Source organism: Camelus bactrianus, chromosome 8 (genome assembly GCF_048773025.1).
Source record: "Camelus bactrianus isolate YW-2024 breed Bactrian camel chromosome 8, ASM4877302v1, whole genome shotgun sequence".
In the NCBI taxonomy this organism is placed as follows: Eukaryota; Metazoa; Chordata; class Mammalia; order Artiodactyla; family Camelidae; genus Camelus; species Camelus bactrianus.
Window position 1 is genome coordinate 7,221,779 of NC_133546.1, and position 19,930 is coordinate 7,241,708.

The 19,930-nt window shown below is 50.6% G+C and overlaps 1 protein-coding gene across 1 annotated transcript; it reads right to left on the reverse strand.

The window, feature by feature from the left end:
- Nucleotides 1-1,383: 1,383 nt before the first annotated feature.
- Nucleotides 1,384-19,827, reverse strand: PNLDC1 (PARN like ribonuclease domain containing exonuclease 1). Its single transcript, XM_074368054.1, has 19 exons — nt 18,288-19,827; nt 17,824-17,881; nt 17,465-17,538; nt 16,028-16,067; nt 15,195-15,318; nt 14,940-15,028; nt 13,447-13,547; nt 11,898-11,974; nt 11,575-11,718; nt 10,982-11,051; nt 9,282-9,367; nt 8,047-8,102; nt 5,805-5,869; nt 5,298-5,351; nt 5,085-5,127; nt 3,599-3,698; nt 3,086-3,261; nt 2,877-2,975; nt 1,384-1,909 (listed from the first exon to the last, which is right to left on the reverse strand). The coding sequence occupies exons 1-19, from the start codon at nt 18,565-18,567 to the stop codon at nt 1,846-1,848; spliced, it is 1,800 nt and encodes a 599-aa protein (XP_074224155.1). The 5' UTR covers nt 18,568-19,827; the 3' UTR covers nt 1,384-1,845.
- Nucleotides 19,828-19,930: the final 103 nt, after the last annotated feature.

Sequence of the window (19,930 nt, forward strand, 5' to 3'; positions counted from 1 at the left end):
TTTCTCCAAGGAAGGCTGACCAGGAGGCGCCCAGGCCGAGTTGGTGTATCAGGCACCGGTGAACCGGGCCCAGAGAACACCGGCTGGGGAACCAGCTCTGGCCGCACACCGGCAGCTGCGAGGATGACCGAGGGCAGAGGGAGGAGGAAGGCCAAGCCGCGTGAGCTGTGAAGGGCCCAACGGTGAAGGCAAACATGGTGGGAAGGAGGGAGGCAGCCGGGGCCCCAGGGAGGGGCGCAGAGCGCAGGACAAGGGGAGAGTCTGGTTCGTCTGTTTGCTTTGGTTCTTTCATTCACTGATGGGAGACAGAGCTGGATGAGAAGCACTGACCTGAAGAACCAGAGCAGACACGAGAGCAGGGGGGAGGGCAGCAGAAGGCCCCGCAGCGAGGGACCCGGTGGCCCAGGGAACCCCAGACTTTCCTTCTGGGGACACGGAGGGGGAGCTGATAAGAGCAGGGCACTGCCCCCACCCAGCACCCTGAAAGTGCACAGAGAGCCCAAGGTGAATCTAATGAACAGAGTCCCAGCACGGTCATGGGCCTTCACAGCTCAGAGGCCGGAGCCTTCCCGCCCCCGTGGTCAGCCAGAGCGCCCACAGATGGACGGCAGGACACACCAACAGCACAGACGCCCCACTGAACGCACACAGCAGGGACTGGATAATGACCTGTGAACAGATGACAGGCAAATGAATACTGTCTGATAGCATCACTCCAGGCTTGCACCCCAGAACCATGAAACAGCTCACAGCGGTCAGGCCCTGTTCTGACCCCGGGAAGTCAAAGTGATCCCCCAGCACACTTGGCTGAGAGGTCTGTTTTCACTTCTCAGATCTGCTCACGTAATTCAGGGCTTGTATAAATGAGACGGGGCCCCACAAGCTCACACAAAGGGGCGGTTTTCCTTAGCATGTACAAAAGCAACATCCCACGAGAAAACAAAAAATCATCCCACCAGGATGCTGTTTGGACAAACAGGGAAAACCTCGCTCCCACCACCGAGAGCAGGTCTGACCACACGCTGCCTGATCTCGTGGGGAGAGCAGTGCATCGGTCACTGTCACTCACACCCCAGGACAGGCATGTGACTCCTGGAATGGCAGCTCCCAAACTCCCAAATGGAGGGCTGCCACCACTAACACATCTGTTTTTACAGAGAAAAACTTCCACACGCAATTTAATAAGGTTTTGCTGAATCCTTAAGTGAAGTTCAAGGCTGAGCAAACAGCCCAGCTGAATTCAGCCCCCGACAGAGAAGAGCTTCTGGCAAAGCCAAGTGCCATGCACAGCAACACCAAGGCAACAAAACAACCTGATTATCCCTCGATTCTGGGTCCACACCTGGGATACAGGTAACTGTTTCTAAAGTGAATATTGATGGCTTAGGGTTTATAATATTTATTCAAAACATGGGTGCTCACCACATGCTCATGGACACTTGGCTTCATCGCTCCCTTTACTAAACTTAGGACACTTCTCAGGCCTAAGTCCCCGCCAGCCTGTTGGCTGGTAGCTCCTCTCCCATAGACAACGGCACCTTCTGTTCACTTGGTGTCCGGCTTCCACCATCCAGGTGGTCTGATCAGAAGACACTCTGGAACATGAGCTTAAGTTCCCACAGGTGGTGACTTCTCCCCAGTCATTTACAGAAAGAAACATTTGCGCCACAAAAGAAGGATTTACCATTGATAGTTTTTACAGAATTTCACATCAGAAAATGTAACAAAGTTTCTCATCCATGCAGATCCACCTGCAAGCAGGGTAGGATTTAAATGAACAAAACCCAGGACGGCCGCCCCGGGACGTGCGGAGACGGGACAGGGCTGCAGGCAGCCTTGCTGTACTCAGGAGTGAGGTCTTCCAAGGAGAAAGGCGACAAGGGCCCAGGTAGTGACCACGCCACAGACTCTGCAAGACAAGGACAGCGGTCAGCGGCCCGGATGGCGTGGGCTGGCCCCGCGTGCGAGCCAGGCGGGTCTGAGCTGACAAGGCCTCGCCCCACTTCCTCCCCAACTTAGTTGCCCCTGGTGTTCTTTTCTCCCAGCGCCAACAGCACACATTGCCCCTTGAGGTCATCTTTCCTAGTGATTTACGTTGGAGGGTGAGAGGAGAAAGGATTGCCCAGCAGCCAAGTTTTCTTCAACAATGCAATTTCGGCAGACACGGCTCCTAACGGAAAGCCCACATCCTTCAGAGCTCAGTGAATAGCAACTCTGTCTTTCCAGTTGCTCAGGCCAAAGATGCTGGATTTAAACTTGACCCTGGTCCTGTCTGATTCCGCTCTCACCACCCCCACTCCCCTACACGGCCACCAAGCAGTCCAAGCCACGACTGACCATGTGAGCAGTGGCCCAGCTTCCTGAAGTCCCCCTGCCCTGTGTCCTCCAGTGTCCCAGCACACAGACAGAGCGACGTGTCATCCTCTGCTTAGACCCTCTGATGATCCAGCCTCTTCCGAGGTCCTCACCTTCAACCCTCTCCTTGACTAGAATCCACCTAGTGCTCTGTCCTCGTCTCCTTGCTCCTCTGTCACCTCGACATACCAGGCGCCTCCCTTCTTTGAACAGCAACCCCCCAAGACCCCCGCTCCACCTCCTGACCCCACCACCTAGCACACCGGGCAGCTCAGCTGTCTGTCACGTGTGACCTCCCTCTACGACCCGAGCTCCACGAGGACCGGGCTTGGTCTTTGTCACTGCCGAAGCCCTGGGCCCAGGACAGGCCCATCCAGCAGATGCTCTGCGTGCACGCGCTGAACGTTACCGCGTCACCTGCAGGTCCCTGCACTCGTCAGCGACCTCTTTACAACCACACCAGCTGGTGAACGTGCTTGACCCACTGGACAGTCCAAAGCCGCCTCAGCCCGGCCACTTACTGTAACAAGCAGTTGATGTTCGGGGAATGTCTCCAGTACCGGTACAGGGAGACGCGCAGGGTCGGGTGGCCCCTGTACTCCTTCAGGACGCTCCGAGCACTGCCAACACAGGGGCTGGGTCAGGCGCGGTGCCGGGCCTGCTTGGCATGGCCGCAGGCAGAGGCGGGCGGCCGCGGGCGGGAGGGGCAGCCCAGAACCTCGGCACCTACTCCTTAAACTTGTTGGTCAGGAGCAGGAACTGGCTCCGTGTCAGTCTCCTGACGTCGAATTTGCAGAGATTCTGAAACTCGCGGTAGACTTGCTGCTCGCTGACCCCACGCCAGCTCCTGACACTCAGGATGAGGATGGGAGGTCGGATGCTGGGATAATCTGGACCAGAAAAATTCTAGAAGACAGAGAGCGATCTTCTGTCTAGAAGACAGAAGACGGAGATTTTCCCCAGTTCCCACTGACCACCTACCCAGTTTGAAAATCCTGAGAGACTAGGAGAGGCTCTGTTGGAGTTGGTAGCGGGGCGGGAGGGAGGCAGAGGAGAGAAGGGGTTAAGAAGCAAGTTCACATTGATTCTGGCAGGAAAACACAACAAGCTTAGCAGGGCATGAGCCCCTCTTTGACTCTGAGTTTGGCTGTCATCACAACCCATCTAAGACACCCCAGAAAACCCGGCTGCATCCCAGCACCAGCCTCTGAATGAAGGAAAAAGCAAAAAGAAGTCTACTTACGATCTTGGGGACCCCGGCTCGGATAAGATTCACCTGGTTCACATAGGGCGCCAGCACATCGAGGTAGAGAGGGAAGGAGGGCTCGGGCATGGGCACAGAGCTACGTGGGCAGAGAACACCCCCCGGTGCTCAGGCACACGGGCGGCCGTGCACGAGCCCCAGCACAGCTCAGGTCCAGGGACAGGCGCTGCCTGAGACCACCCTCCCAGCCTCCCTCACAGCTTTGGGGGCTTATATCGGTGCGCTCCCCCCAGATGACCAATCTCCACAAGCTTTCGCGATGGCCCGAGCCAGAGCAGAGCTTCCAGGGCCACCACCCATGGGCAGCAGTTTGGTAGAGAGCCCTCCGTTGACAGACACGAGCCACAGGCTCAGAGAACGAGCGGGTGGATGCTGCTGAGAGGAAGAGAAGCTTTCTCACCCAGCAGGACACCACCCTTGATGCCACATGGCCGTCCCTCACCCCACAGCCTTGTTGGACCAGCAGCCCCGCCTCCCCCCAGACACCACCACACCCCTGAGCACGGGCCCCAGGAGAAGGCACCTGGCTCTGGGCTGCTACAGAACTTCTCTAAACCTGGGAGGGTTCTTAGGTTGTGAGGGTTAAAGGCAGTTAAGGACCCAAGGCCCTGGTGCCAGGGCACGGACAGGCCCCGGGGCTCTGTCCAGCACGTGCGGACCGCCCGGTCAGAGCACAGGGAAAGGGAGGACGGGGCAGAGATGTTCTTAAGCTATAAGCCCCAAGTCAATGTGTCGTCGGCTATTTCTACACATAACACCCTTTCCCAAAATGGACACGTATGAGCAGTACCCAATTTAACAGGGTACAGTCTAAAAATGTTTCCAAGTCAGCCCCAAAGAACTCAATTTTGATTAGCTCCTTCACCCAGCCTGCTAAATCCTGTTTACCAAATGTATGCGGCAAGAGCGGTGCCACAGGGACACGTAGCTCAAGTGTGGAGCTGGTTCCTCTAAGCCCAGCACTGTAGGCACCTGGGGTGATGCTGCCACGAGCAAATGCATTTAAGATTCCACCTGGGAGTTTTGAGAATCTCTCCCGTGTGCCTCATTCCAAGTCACTGCTTCTCCCCAGCCTGACTGTGTGGACCCCAGGGAGGGATCACTTGTTAACCTGAACACTCTGTCCTCCCTCACTGTGATTTACACGACACAAGAAAACAGGAGAGTGACAGACACAGCAAGCACACCTTGCTGGGAGCACTGAAGCAGGTGATGGAACCTGAGCCTGACCCTTCTGCCTCGCTGTTTGGCAGAACATTTTCCCATGGCCAAGAGACTAGGGTTCCAGGACCAGCCCCGGTGGGGAAGGCCGGGGCGGCGAGAAAGGCAGCCTACGGAGGAAGACCGCTTCCCCTAAGTGTGTCCTTACACAGCAACATCCGCATCCATCCCCTTCGGGAGCCCGGGTCTGGGGGCTCACCAAGTCCTGCCACTGATCAGGGCACAGGAAGAAAGGACCACTCACCCGTGCACTCTCCAGAGAAGCAGGTGTGCCACCCTCAAGAAAACTGGAAAAAAAAAAGCTAGAAATGTAACAGACAATCAAGGCTCAACCTGATCGCCTCATCAAAACATGCAAACTCAGGCTTTATTTCCACATGTGCAACCCGCCTGGAAGTAAACGGAGGGGCTGGGAGGTGGGGGGGCATGAGTCTCTCTTTAGGACAGCAACTCTCACCTGATCCGCAGAGGAAGGCATCGTACGCTGCTTCATGGGGGTACTTTGTCTCAACTGGAGTGTTTTCCGGAAGCAGGAGAGACAGTCAAGCAGCAGTGAGCACACAGCCTGGGAAAGGAGCCTCCCCTGCCACACCCGCCCCAGTTCCACACCCGCGCCAGCTGTGCGCACACAAGCAGCCCCTGCTGCTCCTCCAGAGGCGCGCACCCTCCTCAGACGCCGGCGCCATCCTCGCCAGGGTCCTCCCCACGGCGCCAAGAGCACCCACGGGAGGGGTAAGCAGACAGCTTCCCGGCAGACTAACCACCACGTCGGAGGGGAGCTGGCGGCCCCCAGGCCCTCCAACGCCTTCCAGAATGGCTCCTTTGGAGGGAGGGGGTTCTACGGAACATGGCTCAGGAAACGAAGCCCCCACCACTGCCCACGCCGGCCGCGTGGAGACCCGGCCTGAGCCCCGGCCGCTCAGTGCCGCGCCAGCCGCGGAGGGGCAGGTTTGCGGGGACGCACCGTATTTCTCACATTTGCTTGCGTGAATAATCACTGGCCCAGAATCCTTCGTGGGATTCAAGTCACTGTTAGAAAAATAAAGAACGTTCATTGAGAACAATCCCTTCTTCCTCTCCCTCTTAGGTTAACGTAAGTAACTGGAATCATCACTGGAATTAAAAAAAAATAGAGGCCTCAGCACGGTCAATGATGCTGGGGGTGCAGAGGAAGGAACAGATTTTAAGAACACTTAGGGACTAAAACTGACAGGACTTGACTAGAAGATATAGGTGGCCCAGCCCTGGGGCCCCTTCTGGGTCTCGGCTCTGGCCCGCGGGTGAATGGCGGTGGCACTCAGTGGGGATGCCTTCCCTTCATTTGTTTTCCAACAACATCTCCTAGTGCCTCTCCATGTGCTTAACATCTCAGAGCCCTGTTTTCTCATCTGTCAAATGGCACATGCCGATGCCATGCAGCAGCCACTGGGATCAGGCGGACCGTCAGCAGCAGCCGCAGCAGGTGACGCTTCGTAAGCGTGGACTAAGTGCCAGCACGGCCGTGAGTTCTGCCCCACACGGGGCCCCTTTAATCCTCAGGCTACATTGTGAGTTTTGTGCAATGACTGCCTCACTTCACAGATGGTAAATGCGAGGCACACGGATTAAGCAGTTCTTACCAGGTCACTCCCAGAGCTAGTGAGCGGCCAAGCTGGGAACGCAACCCAGGAAGCTGGGATTCAGAGCCTGTGTCTTGAAAACCAGGCTCTCACACCTGCACACATAGTGCCTGGCAGCGTAAGGACGGAAAAGAAGTCCTCCAGGCACGGAAGGTGCCTGGAGGCCACGTGGTGTCTGGGTCAGTGAACGAGGTGCCTGGGGCTGCCGAGGTCTGGGCACCAGTGGCACGGAAATGGTGGCAGCAGAGGCCGAGGGGGTGGATTTGGTCACCCAGGGACACGGCAATGAGCAAGAAGAGGGCTGTGGAGGGACCCCTGAAAGATGGAAGGGACACATGGAAGAACAAGGGCCTGCAAGGAAAAGATTAAAAACTCACTAGAAGAGAAGAGAAACCCAGGAGAGGACACTACAGAAGGTGAGACAGGACAGGGCCCAGGGTGTCCGGTGCCAGACAAGGTGACACCTGAGCACCACCACCTGCCACGCCTGTTCCAAGTGCCTTCTGTGCATCGTCCCATCAGCTGAGACAGGAGACGAGTTTGCACTGGGCAACCACCCCAGACAGAAGGGAAGAACAAAGATGGAGGTAGCAGGAGTGGAGAGCCGCAGGGCTCCGTAGCTCCAAGTCAGAAGAACAGACCTGACGCAGAAGGGAACGACAGAGGAGGCGGCTGAGGCCACAGCAGGTGGGGCGGGCTGCCGAGCGGAGGGAGGGTGTGGGGTCCGGGGCAGGGAGGCCAAAGGAGCGCAGCCTGCCCTGCCTGGGCCCTGCACATGGCGGCGGTCCTGTGCGCTGGCTGATGGGAGAGACAGTGGCAAAGATGACAATGCTGCAGAAATGTCTAGACGGGAGGAGAGGCGGGTGGAGATGCCTGCCTCTAGCCTCATACTTATTTCTTAGAAATGAGGACCAGGAGGGCCGTCTGAGAAAGGAAACGAGGAAGCATGAGGGGCCGGAGGAGGCTCTCACTTTAGAAATAACTGCTACCGTGAGTAGGAAAGATCGGGGGAGGGTATGGCTCAGTGGCAGAGCACGTGCTTAGCACAGGGGAGGTCCTGGGTTCAATTCCTGGTACCTCTGCTGAAAAAACAAAAGCCTAATTACCTCTCCTGAAAATTTAAAAATAAATAAATAAACAGGGACTGCTCTTCCTACAGGAAGGCCAGGGAGGTCACTCATTCACTCAAGTACGTCCACCATGCCTCGCCCGACTGCAGGCCCAAGAGAAACAACAAGGTGCAAGAGAAAAATAAAACATGGAGCTTGTCACTCCAATAGTCAGAAACAGATCAAAAGGAAAATAAAAGCCTGGCCAACAGAAAACACGATATAACTAAATAGCTGTAGGCATTTTTCCAGGCCCCCTCCCCTCTAGAGCAAGATTTCTCAGCCTCAGCACCAGGGACGTTCTGGGCTGGAGATCCTTTGAGTTGGGGCCTGTCCTGTGCACCCTGGCCTCTACTCACTAGCACCCCTGAGCTTAGCACCACGCACATCTCAGCATCACCAAACGTGACCTGGGGAGCAAAGTCGTCCTGATGGGGAACCCCTGCTCTATAGCAGCTCCGACAACCAGCTTCCTTACCTGTTCAGGATGTCGTGAAGCTCTGAAAGACTTGAAACCCTTGGGAAATTCAGTTCCTATAATTACGGAAGACAAATTAGACTAAGACATTTGTAGGTTTTCTTATTGTCTGTTCAGGTATTACCAAACGGCCATTAAAATCACCTGGAAAGTGCTAATCCCTCTCTTCATACATACCTACTCTTATTCCTTAACTTGGATGTCAGGGTACATAGTGTCTTCAGGTTTCCTATAAGGGACCTGACAACCCAGCCTACAAAAAACCTGCCACAAGCACACCTCGCACCATCTTCCTTCAAAGACAAGTGTTTAAGGGGTTTGAGAAACTCAGGACCCCAAGGCACCAGACTGCGACCAAGGACACATGTAGGGCAGTAGGCACTCTAAAGGACCTGCCAGGTCCCCCAGTCCCAGCATTCACCTCGTCCTGTGCAGAAAGGAGCACGTGCTGGTTCCCGCACGTCAGGCCCCGTGTCTCCCCGCTTCAGCTGAGGACCCCGCTGGGTGGAGACAGGCGGCCACAGAACCAGGGCTAGAAGCACACGAGGCCCACTAAGAAGTGTGCCTCTGGGCAAGGACGCACCAAGTAACCCAGGCCCATTTGTGTGGCTCCCTTAGTGAACGATTAGCTTTGATCAGCTTAAGACTTTACTGAAAACACTGATCAGCCTCCCCTTTCTCTGTTTCTCAGTTTAACATTGAAGCAGCAATTACACCAGCTGGGTGCTTCCCTGCTCCACGTGCAGTGCACAACCCCCGCTGCAAAGTGGAAGTTACCTGGCAGCTTCGGAACCAGCCCCTCTAAACCAGAGAAGCTGCGGGTGGGGCCCAGGTCTCAGTACTTAGCTTCCCAGGTGACTCGAGTGCGTCATCTAGGTTGAAATCCCATGACCCTAATGCTCAGTAAACTTTTCCAAGAGGGAACTCCACCCCCTAAACCTGAAGCTCGTCTAGCATGTTGCAAATACTCCCCAGGTGTGTGCCAAGCTCGAGATCAAGCTGTTCTGTTGTCCATCTAAATAAGCACGTGAACGTTACACAAAGACGTGGGAACTCGAATAAGAGAAAGAAAAAAATCACATGTGAGCCAGTAAGACTCAGAAGTGGTAAAGCAGAAGAGGAAAACCAATACTGGTTGTAAAATACAAGAAAGGGGTTCAAGAAAAAACTTTTAAAGAGCGAGAAAGCTAAGTGTCACTGGGACAAAGCTCTCCTTTCCCCGAAGCAACGCTTACCTTCCAGATGTCCTTTGTCACATTCTTGGTGTCGATAAGAATAGGAAATAGATTGTGGATGTTCAGCTTGAATTCATCGTAGCTTTCTGAAGGAAAAAACCCAGATAGTCAGAAGTGAGTTTGTTGGTAAAAGCGGGAAGAAATTCTCCAATCTGATTGTCACCAACTTGGGCTAATAAAGCAAATAAAACAATAGGAATTGAAAATATCCTTACTCCTACTCATGAAAGATTTCTAAATCTCATACCAATCTGCCGTCACCATTTGAAACAGCAAGAGCCAAAAGGTTTTCCATTTTTCAGGATACTGTCTATTGCCAACATGAGCTAATGCAGTTTGCAAAGTTCTAGCCAGTGGAAACAGGAGAAAGAGGTGTTACTGGATAATGTGAATATCCCAACAGATGTGAAATTATTTGTAAATGACTATTCAAAGGAAAATCCAAGAAGTTAAAAAAATTTATCAGGGCACTTACAATTTTAAACTTTTAACTGGCATATTTATCAAAATTATACCTGCACAGAAGGGAGGGTATGGCTCAGTGGTAGTGTGTGCTGAGCATGCATGAGGTCCTGGGTTCAATTCCCAGTATATCCATCAAAAAATAAACAACCCAATTACCTCCCTCACTCCAAAATTATACCTGCAAGTAGTTTAAAGAGGTTTATTGCAAGACAAACCAAAATCCCCCCACTATCCCTCTTTTCATTGTCCTCCCCTTTCCTATTCCCCCAAAGCAACTACTTTTCAGTTTTTCCTTCTGGTGTTTATTCCCATCTCCCTAAATAACATGCTGATGCTGCTAGGGGACTTCCTGCTTTGGGGGCACTAACTGCTGACTCCCAGGAGGTAAGATGATCGTTACCTGTTCCACCGCCAGCCCCTCCTCATTGCCAGCACCAGCCCATTACTTGCCAAGGGGCCAAGTGGCCTCCTCCAGTGACTTCCTCTCTGGCAGTTTTTGTTCCAGCAATGTTTTTGTTCATCTGTTTGTTTAGTTTTTCAGTGAGTGATCGTTAATTTTACCCCTAATTCTCCCCCAATACTCTCAGTGTGCTCAAACTGAGGTGTTTTATCATCTTAGAGAATCTCTCCTAGAACCCTCTTTCAATCTATATTGGTGTTCTCTGTACCTTAGTTCATTTAATCCCAGAGCAACTTTGATATCGACACTATCATTACCCCCATTTTACAGACAACGAAACAGAACAGGTACGTCACAGTAACTTGCTCACGATCACACACGACAAGGGGTGGTGGAATCAGGGCTCAAGCAAGACTTCTGAATGCATGTGTTTTAATGCTCCATCACACCGCTGTGTCAAATGGCATCAGTCACGGAGAAGACTGGGACAGCCGTAAGACAGTAACATGGCCTTTCAAATGATACTAGCTTAACGACATAAATAAATACTTCTGATAAGTGAAAAAAAGCCAAGCAAAATCAAATAGTGTGGTCAAATATGTAAAAAGCCACAACAGAGGAAAAGCAAAAGTGTTAGGATTATAGCTGAGATTAAAAGGTAGCTGGTCTCCTTTGCACATTTCTGATTTTGCTAAGTTTTATACAATGAGACTGAACAACTTCAGTGGTGGGGGGAGGAATGTTAATTCAAGTGTTTTTCTCCCTGAGGACGTCCCCCAGTTCCAGGAGGATGGTAACAGGCTCCGAGGAAGGAGGAGGACAGGTGTGTCCCTACCTGGGAGAGGCCTGAAGAACTTCTCGTGGAGATGCAGCAGATCCATCATCATATTATGTCCCACTAAGGGCTGCTTGGAGGAAATCGACAGGTGAGAGAAATGAAATTTTAAAAATAAAACAGACACTGTAGACTAATCACTGTCTCTGGCAAAGGGTGTAGCATTAGAATCCACTGCACTCCGACAACACGGTCATTCCATCCCCAGCTGCACTCCACCCCCATGAAAGGGAGCTGGACTGCTTAAATGCCAGAAAAGCAAGCAGCGAGTCGGAGGGACTTGAAGCCTGGGCCACACTGGGCATCCAAGCTGTGAAGCAGATACATGCAGCCCCCGGGTAGCTTCAGGCCAGTTAGTACTGAAATACCCACGTGCCTGAAAGAAGCAAAGAAGATTGATTTGGGGAAAGACTGTCCCTATGAAATATTACTATCATCATTTGGTGAAAGCAAGGTTAGATCCACAAAGCCAGGTAACAAAAAGGAATCACTCATCTTAAGGAAACTTAGTTTACCACTGAAGGGCCTGTTAGTATCTATAGCCAGAAATGCAAAAGATGGCTAAGGACCGAGAAAAGAGATCTTTTTCCTGCCTTCTGGGCTTTCACCAGCATCTGGAAAAACACAGAGAAACCCCTTGCAGAGAGGAGAGTCTTCTCCTTCCAACAGCTCTCTCGATCACAAGAGGTGTTCTCAAGATACCAGCGATGCTGTTTACTCACTTTCTTCACTATCACCTGAAAGGAAAAGTAGACAAGGTCCTTGAATCCTGGCTTCCAGGGAACGAGGCCAAAGAAGTGGTCCTGCAGCTCAAAAGGAAGAGGGGAAAAAAAGCCTTTCCCAGAGGTCAGGTCTGGCTGAACAACAGAGAAATGATGAAGCCACCGAGGTGGCCCCACTCCAGGTGAGAACTCACCCCGTGTTCTCTCAGCATCGTCCAGATGTCGGGGAGGGCCTTCCTCAGCACAAGCTGGACCTCGAAGGCTTGGAAGCCTGCAGCAGGGAAACACATGGCTTGCACAGACCCCCGCAGACCCTGGGATGGCAGCCCATGCCCCGAAAAGCCCGAGAGGAAGAGCAGCTGAGAGATGGCTGGTCAAGTGGAAGGCCAGCTCTCAGGTGTACCCAAGCCCACGAGGCCGAGCAACAAGGATGGCATGGCATGGTCTAGGGCGGCTTTCTGAAAGTCCCTGATCTCAGGGCCACTCTGAAATCGAGGACCCCAAAGAGCCTTTTTGTGTGTGGGTTCTCGTTCTTGATACCCACCATGTCAGAAATTAAAACTACACAAGAAATTAAAAATTGCAAAGTTTAAAAAATAAGCCCATTATACTTTTGCCCTTGATTTTATAACATCAAGCATCGGTCATCTGAAAAACACTGGTTTGCTGAGTTACACGGGTCTTCCCAGTGTTCACACGTTACACACCATCAAAAGACACTTGTACACACGGCCACTGATCTCATTAGAGAAGACTCATAAAGCTGTCAAGCTTATGGTGGCAGACGCAAGTATTCCAAAATTCCAGTTTCTGACTAAAAGCTCAGATTTCATCTCTAGCAAATACTGTGAGTTAGTCTCCTTGAAGCAACAAGGCTTACTTTTTCACTTGAGAAAATGACTGAATACAACCAAGTCTGACCAACCACAGTTCAAGTAAAAATTATATTCCATGAGGGGGTGAAAAAAAAAAGCTAGTTCAGCTTTCAACACAGAAACTTACCTAAGTGCTTTTCCTCAAGCCAACCGGTAAGCAGCAGTGATGTTTCACGTGCGCTTATTTCTTTGCACGTTATTTTAAAAGATGGTCAATCAAAGGTTGAGATTTAATAAAACTAAGAATGACTATTTCACAGAGAAGATTAAACAAAATTGGAATTTTTTTTTTAAACCACAAGTGGTAACAAAGAATACCATGACCACCAAGGTGGTCTGAAGCTCCCGCCCTCACTGTGCCGAGGTGCCAGCCAGTGTACCCACCAGCACTTCAGGACCATCAGTGCAAATGGCACGGTGACAATGGGGAGTGACAGCTGATTAATGTTTTGACTAAAGTTATGATTTTGTGAACCCCTTGGAAAGAGTCTCAGAGACCCCTGAGGCCCACAGACCAGGGCTGAGAACTGGAAATCTAGGGCATGTTCATTGCGATTCCACATTGTACTGGGGGGCAAAATTCAGAGATTAACAAAAGTAAATATAGTAAGAATCCACAGGGCACTGAGGATTGGGATAAAAAGGATGGCTCTGGATGGAACTTTGCCGCCTCAACCTTAGATTTCAGAATGGGATGAAAATCCTTCAGCCTCTGAACTGGGGTCAGGGCTTGATCTAAGCACAAGGACCTCACGTCTGCTGAGCCAATGCCCCGGACCCACGGGAGGAGAAGGGATGCTCCCCGACCCCCGGCGCGTGACAGCGACCAGTCCCAAGGTTCCCAGGCCAGGAGTCACCTCCTGCCTACCAGCAATATCAGGGAGGGTCATCCAGTCGCCTTCCTCAGCCAGGTCCAGCCAGCGCGTCACCTCGTCGATCACCGCCTTGATCTGGTCTTTGTGCAGAGAACTGGAAGTGGGCACGTGAGTGTGGAGATGCGGGAGGGGACAGTGCTCACGTGGGAGGGGCTTCTGAGGCCTTCTGTCTTAACATCAAGATCTCAACAAGGAAATGGGCCCAAAAAGACCACTTCTTTCCCGAGTCTTATTCTGCAACAGGAAACCAAACACGTGGCCTCTACCCTCCCACCGGCCACACGAGCACGCCCATCTCCTGCCGCTGACAGGCCAGTGGAGGGACAGGCGCTGGGAGCCAGCCAACACTAAGCAACGTTATCAGGCCTGAATCTCAATCCAGATTTCAGAGGTGAAAAAGCACTGCCTGGTGAAATGAGGGAAAGGCAGGCGCTTTGGGAAGCACGTCTTCTCCTGCATTAGAAGCAGAAGGAAGTGATGTTACGTTGAGAAGGGGAAAGACTTTTCTCCAATATTTGAACATAACAGAAGGTTAAAACTTCAACTTGTTTTTCCCTTACAAAAGCTGTATTTTTATATAAAACCACGAACAAAAATTTTAAAACTCCAACATTACATAATTATTTGGACCAGATAATCGTAATGTTCTAGAGTTTAAAACTGTCTGATTTAACTCCCTTCATGATAAAGGCAGACTCTGAAGCCCAAAGAGCATAAACACCTGGTTGAAAACCACACAACTGGTGGTCAGCAGGGCCTGCCTGGGCCCGGGCGGCTGCTCCCTCCAGCACACAGGGCTGCGGCTCACACATGGCCCCAGCGCTGCAGGCCCGGGAGTCAAGCAGGACAACTGGAACCGGGGACCAAAGGAAAAAGGCAGAGATCCTGCCCTTGGGGAACACAGCGGGGTCAAGCACATGGAGCAACATGCCGAGGAATGTGACACACGGTCAAGCTGCCTGAGACTTACCTGAAAAATCCCTAAGATCACATGGAAGGCCAGCACAGCATCTCACGTTGAGCCCAACAGAGCCATTTCCCCCTTTAGCACTGGGACGGAGTTCCTGCTTCTCTGAGTGCCAAACTAAGTCAGTTCTTAGGGGGCTGGGATATAGCTCAGTGGTGGAGGGAATGAACTCTGGGGTTCAATCCCCAGTACTTCCATTTAAAAACAAAACCAAAAAACCCCCCAAAAACCCAATTATAATAAAATTGAATAACTTAAAAAAGTCAGTTCTTTTTCCCCATCATTTTAAACACTAAAATCACACTCTATGCAGGGAGATTTCTTGTCTCAGGTGTAAGAATGGAATCACCAGCACTTCAGGCTACTGTGTTTGGCTCAACACAGGCCAAGGAAGCCACACTAGCTAAAGGAGACGGTGTAAGGTCACCATGTTCTGGACACAACACGTCTACACACAGGAAAGCCAGAAACACAATAGCAACAAAGAAACCCACAAAGCGCCCAGAGAAGCAGACTTACCTGCGAACTCTCCAGTTCCCAGTTAGGATGCTGTGTTTTATTGTCTTCTCCTGTTCTTCGTTCATATATGGGATTCCTTTTTTGAGAAACTAAAACAAGGAAGTAAGTCAGAGGCATCCTCCATGCCAGCAGCAGAGTGGAAAGAAACTCTGGTTTCGCACAGGCAGCAAGGGGAAGAGGAGGTGGACTCAGAGGCCAGGTGGACCAGATGGCCTTTAAACCCTTTCCCTCCCCACCTCTCCTCTGAAGCCATACCTTGTTATAGTCGAAGCCATACCGATTCAAAAACTGAATGCTGGAAGCCTGGAAAGAGAACTCTGAATCCAAAATCCCAAACGTTGTAGGGAAGAGAAAGAAGTTACACGAATGGGCTACATACCTAGGGGGAAAAAAAATAAGGAGAAAAAGGTGGAACCATTTTTAAAACTCTGGCTCACAGAGCCAGCCCCAGAGTGGGCTCTTCCTTTCATTTGAGAAGTACAGCCACGTATAATTACAGTCGGCCCTGTGTCTATACATGGGTCCTCCACATCCCAGTTCTTTCACATCCCGGGACTCAAACAACCACAGATCATGTGGTGCTATAGTACATATTTAGTGAAAGAAACCTGAGTGGGCCCATGCAGTTCACACCCCAAGTCATTCAGGGTCCACCACATTTGAATGTCAGCTATGCTTCAATTACTATGACTGGTACTGAGGGCCAAAAAAGAACAGCAGAGATCCTGCCCCACCTGGGACCAGTGGGGCTGCCATTCAGCACCCTGTCTGTTGGGGCCTGGGGGCTACACCACCCTCATCAGAACACTGTGTTAACTGCAATCCTGAAGGCGATATAAGAGACAAGGAAAAGAGTAAAAGGACACCCAAAGGTACACAGGTGCTAGAAAAGGCCCCAAGAATGGTGCTGCCCTGAGAAACCTGAAGGACCAGCCAGTATTGGGGGGGGGGGGGGCAAAGAAGCAGGAGAGGCCATGGAGCATCCAGGGCCAAAGTGGTCAGAGCCTGAAGCAGAAGCTGGAGGTGGAGCAGGTGGAGAAAATAAATGGGCAAGAACCATGTGTTTTGTCAAAGGTTTTTATACATACTTGCTTGACTCTCCTTCAATACTGGAGAACGCTGACAATCCTAGAAGAATCATGGTAGAGAGAATGAATACCAAAGAAAAGCTACCAGAAGTTAACTACAGAAAAATATTTTTAGCAATACATGCATCCAAAGATACTGTGTAGGCTTTAAGATTATCTCTTAAAAAAAAGAATAGATTCAAAACATGAGAACTGTCAAGTTGTAATTCACAGTGAGATGACTAAAATATCATTATAAATGTTACCTCAAGCATGGAATGTTAAGTTGACATTTTTAGTTTTAAAACTAACCAAAGGAAACACTATAAACTATGAAGATTTATCCGTTTCATTGCTTTAAGATGTCTCTGTTGCTAAAAAGACCACAAAGTGAAAAAGACTTGGAAGCAGGGGCAGAACAATAGAAACGTGCCCCAGTGCCATTTCCCATACTTGGCAAAGAGTGAAGAAAAGCAATCACAGTAGAAAAGTAGCAAAAGACAAGGATAAAGAACAAAACACACACAGGTGTTCATCATTCATAGCAAAAGAATCAGTAAAATGTCTCATGACCTGTTTTTGTAGATAAGGTTTTATTGGAATACAGCCATGCTAATTCATTTGTGTATTAGCTGCAGCTGATTTCCCCCTTAACAGCAGAATTGAGTAGTTGTAACAGAGACCATATGGCCTGCAAAACGTAAAATATTTAGTCTAGCCCATCACAGAAAACGTTTGCTGATCTTGTATTAAAAACGTAAATCAGGATGACAATTTTAGGTCATTTTTCCTCTCCCAAGTGGGCAAAAAAATTTAAGATTGATAATACCCAGTGTGAGTGATGGAAACAGGCACATTCATTGTTAGTGTAAGTTGTTGGAAGAGCAATAGTTTGGCAACAAATCAACACTTTAATGCACATACACTCTCCTGCTATAAGTATACCAAACATACATGCCCACAAGCGCACAGTCATATATAAATACCAAGACAATCAATGCAACCTTGTTCCATTACACACAAATGGTACCCACCATATGCATCATTAGGAGTTGGTGCCAACAGATACAATCACTTTGGAATGCTATGCCATTGTTAAAAATGAACAAGAGATCTGTATAAGCTGACACAGAAAGATCTCTAAATGCCATTAGTGGAAAGATGCAGAACGTGTTTATAGTATGATCCTGTTTTGTATGTTTTCTTTAAGCAAAAATCATACACACACATTTTTCCTGAAAGATAGTACAAGTTCCTTAATGTTGATTTCGGCATGGAAACTAAGGTTCTGCTTATTTCAAAGCATTAGGTCTTGTAGGAATAACACGGTCAAAAACCAAACAAGCATGCAAACAGCCAGTATCTCAGAAAGGCGCCAAAGCTGTTGTACCAGTGGGAAACACAAAGACAATAAAAATATCCCCTTCAGTAACTCAAACAGCTGAAGATTAAACTCACCTATCTGACAGATTGTGAATTGCTGAACACTCTGACGAGTCTTTAGATACCACTCTGACGGCAAGTCAAAAAGACTGCGGAAAAACAGGCATCTCAGTCCACAGGCAATGAGAGCCGAACCGACTCCACGCTGAATGGGCACCTCTCTACCAGGGGCTGCATCTTTCCTATTACAACAGCTAGGCAACACTGCCAGCGTTTCGTGGACAAGGGCCTCAACCTCCCCACAAAATGTTGCCCTGCCCGCCCAATGCCAACACAGGGCCTGCTGAGAAACAGTGCTGGCTGGCTGGGGTGCCACCCAGCAGGGCACAGAAGAGCACCCCTCCAGCACAGCTCTAAGGCAGCTGGAGCTTTACCTGATCTGCTGGGGCCTGGACAGGTTAGAACGAAGGCCTGTGAATTCTATATCCAGACCTGCAAGGGAGGCAAAAAAGACAAGAGTCCCGGGGCACAGAACACTACCACCTCCCTCATGCTGTAAATGCTGTAGGTGGCAAAGGTACTGGTCACCTTCTTGGTGCTCAAGAGGCCAGATGAGGTCAAGAAGGGAAAACAGGGAGACAAAGCAAGGACAAGCCAGGCCACCCCGTTCCACCTGGACCACACTGGGGGCAAGGGTGTAATTGCTGCTTAACTTCCCACCGCCCAGGCCCGAGAGGGAATCTCTGTCCTGCTCAGGGGCCCTATTTGAGCCTCCTGCGGCCTGGCGACCACCCGGCTGGGCCTCCCCTCTCCGCCCTGTCCCACCCGAGCCACATCCTCCGCAGGCTCGCCCGGCCAGGGGGCTCCGGCGACGAGGCCCGCAATACAGGCGCCTTACCCAGGAAGTCTGCGCCCAGGACGAGCTCCTGCAGCAGCGGGAGGCTCTGCTCGAACTCGTCGGCGCCCACGTCCATGGCCACGCAGCTCGGCCGAGGGCGCCCAGTGCGGCCACGCGCTGCCACGCGCTTCCGCCGCGCCGCCGCCTTAAAGGGCTCGCGCGGGGGAAACGCAACGCCCCCGCGCGCCACCGGCCCCGGCAGCCTCCGTCTGTGCCGCCCGGCTGCGCTGGCCACCGCCCGCGCCCAGGTGTTTGCCCCCAGGTGCTTGCCCTTAAACATTTTGCCCGCTAGGGTGAAGGGTTGCTTAGACTCCGCCTTAGCAATCAAAGGCCGTTTACCCTGCTCCGCGCGGCGATTCCTTTGCAGTCACTAAAAGGGCAGAATGCCATTTACGTAGACCTAGAACATGAAGAAGCATGATAGGAAAAAGTAGAGCCTGTGAGAGTAAAAACAGTCCAGTAACAGCACCTGAAGGCACTGCAGTAGGCAGGTACTGACTGCAGCTGCAGTAGGGGGATGGGGGCCACCTCTTGTCTGTTTTCAAAATCAGCACCTCTCAACGTGGCAGTCACTGCCAGTGTTGGGCTGTCCGCATCCCCTCCCCCACACCGCATCTTTTCCCTATTTTGTCTGCATCATCTCTTTATAATACCTTGTTTCAAACTTGCCACACAAAGCCCCAAGAAGTGAGGAAACTGAAGGAATCCTCGGTACGGAGATGATCTAGAACAATCATACTCCTTGCAGAAGAATCCCCGCCTATAGCATCGCAGGTGAACCCTATTTTTGTCACTGTCAATTTCCAAAGCCACACTACTCGTGGGCTTCTTTACATCCTCCCTTGAATTCTGACTTGTTTGAACAGCCTTCTAGAACTGTGGTCTTCAAAGTGAGATGCTCCAATCTTTAAGATGAGGGGAGAAAATATTAGAACTATAATGTATACTTGTAAATGCCTCCACTGGAGTATTTATTGATCAAAAGGGGACTGCTGAGCCATTGCATTCTGAAGGCTCCTCAGAATCATAGTTCTTTAAAATGTTGGTGCATATTTATTTATTAAAAAATATATTGAATACTCAGACATGACAGTAGCCATGTTGTTTCACTTCTGTATAAGATAAACATACAATTGGAGTACACATTCTAAAATTGGGGGGAAATGCTCTAGAAACCACCTGAACTGCTTACTGAGTCTTCTCTTCATATGTTTCAAAAACAGTTAACATCTTATTTTGACTTAATCAACTCTTTTAAGAGAACTGCCATGATTCCCTTCTACCTCATTTCAGCTTTAGACTAACTTGAATACACTTCAAGCTTCATCTCCTAACAAATTTCCACTTCATGGCAAACTTAGCACATACTAACCCTGTCCCTATCCTTTCCTCGCTGCACTCCTTTCTTCTTTCAGATCTGGTTCTGCCTGTTAGGAACCAGAGCCCAACTGAGGCATTTGCCCCTCTTATCTTCACATTACTGAGTCTGTTTCTAATAAACTGATACTGACATCTCCTATTAACACCTCCACACCCTGAACAGCAACAGCTGCCATTTGCTGAGACCACCCACTCTGAGCTAGCCACGGTAACAAGTGCTCTGCATAAACCTCCTATGTGTACCCTTGCCACAGTCAGCTCAA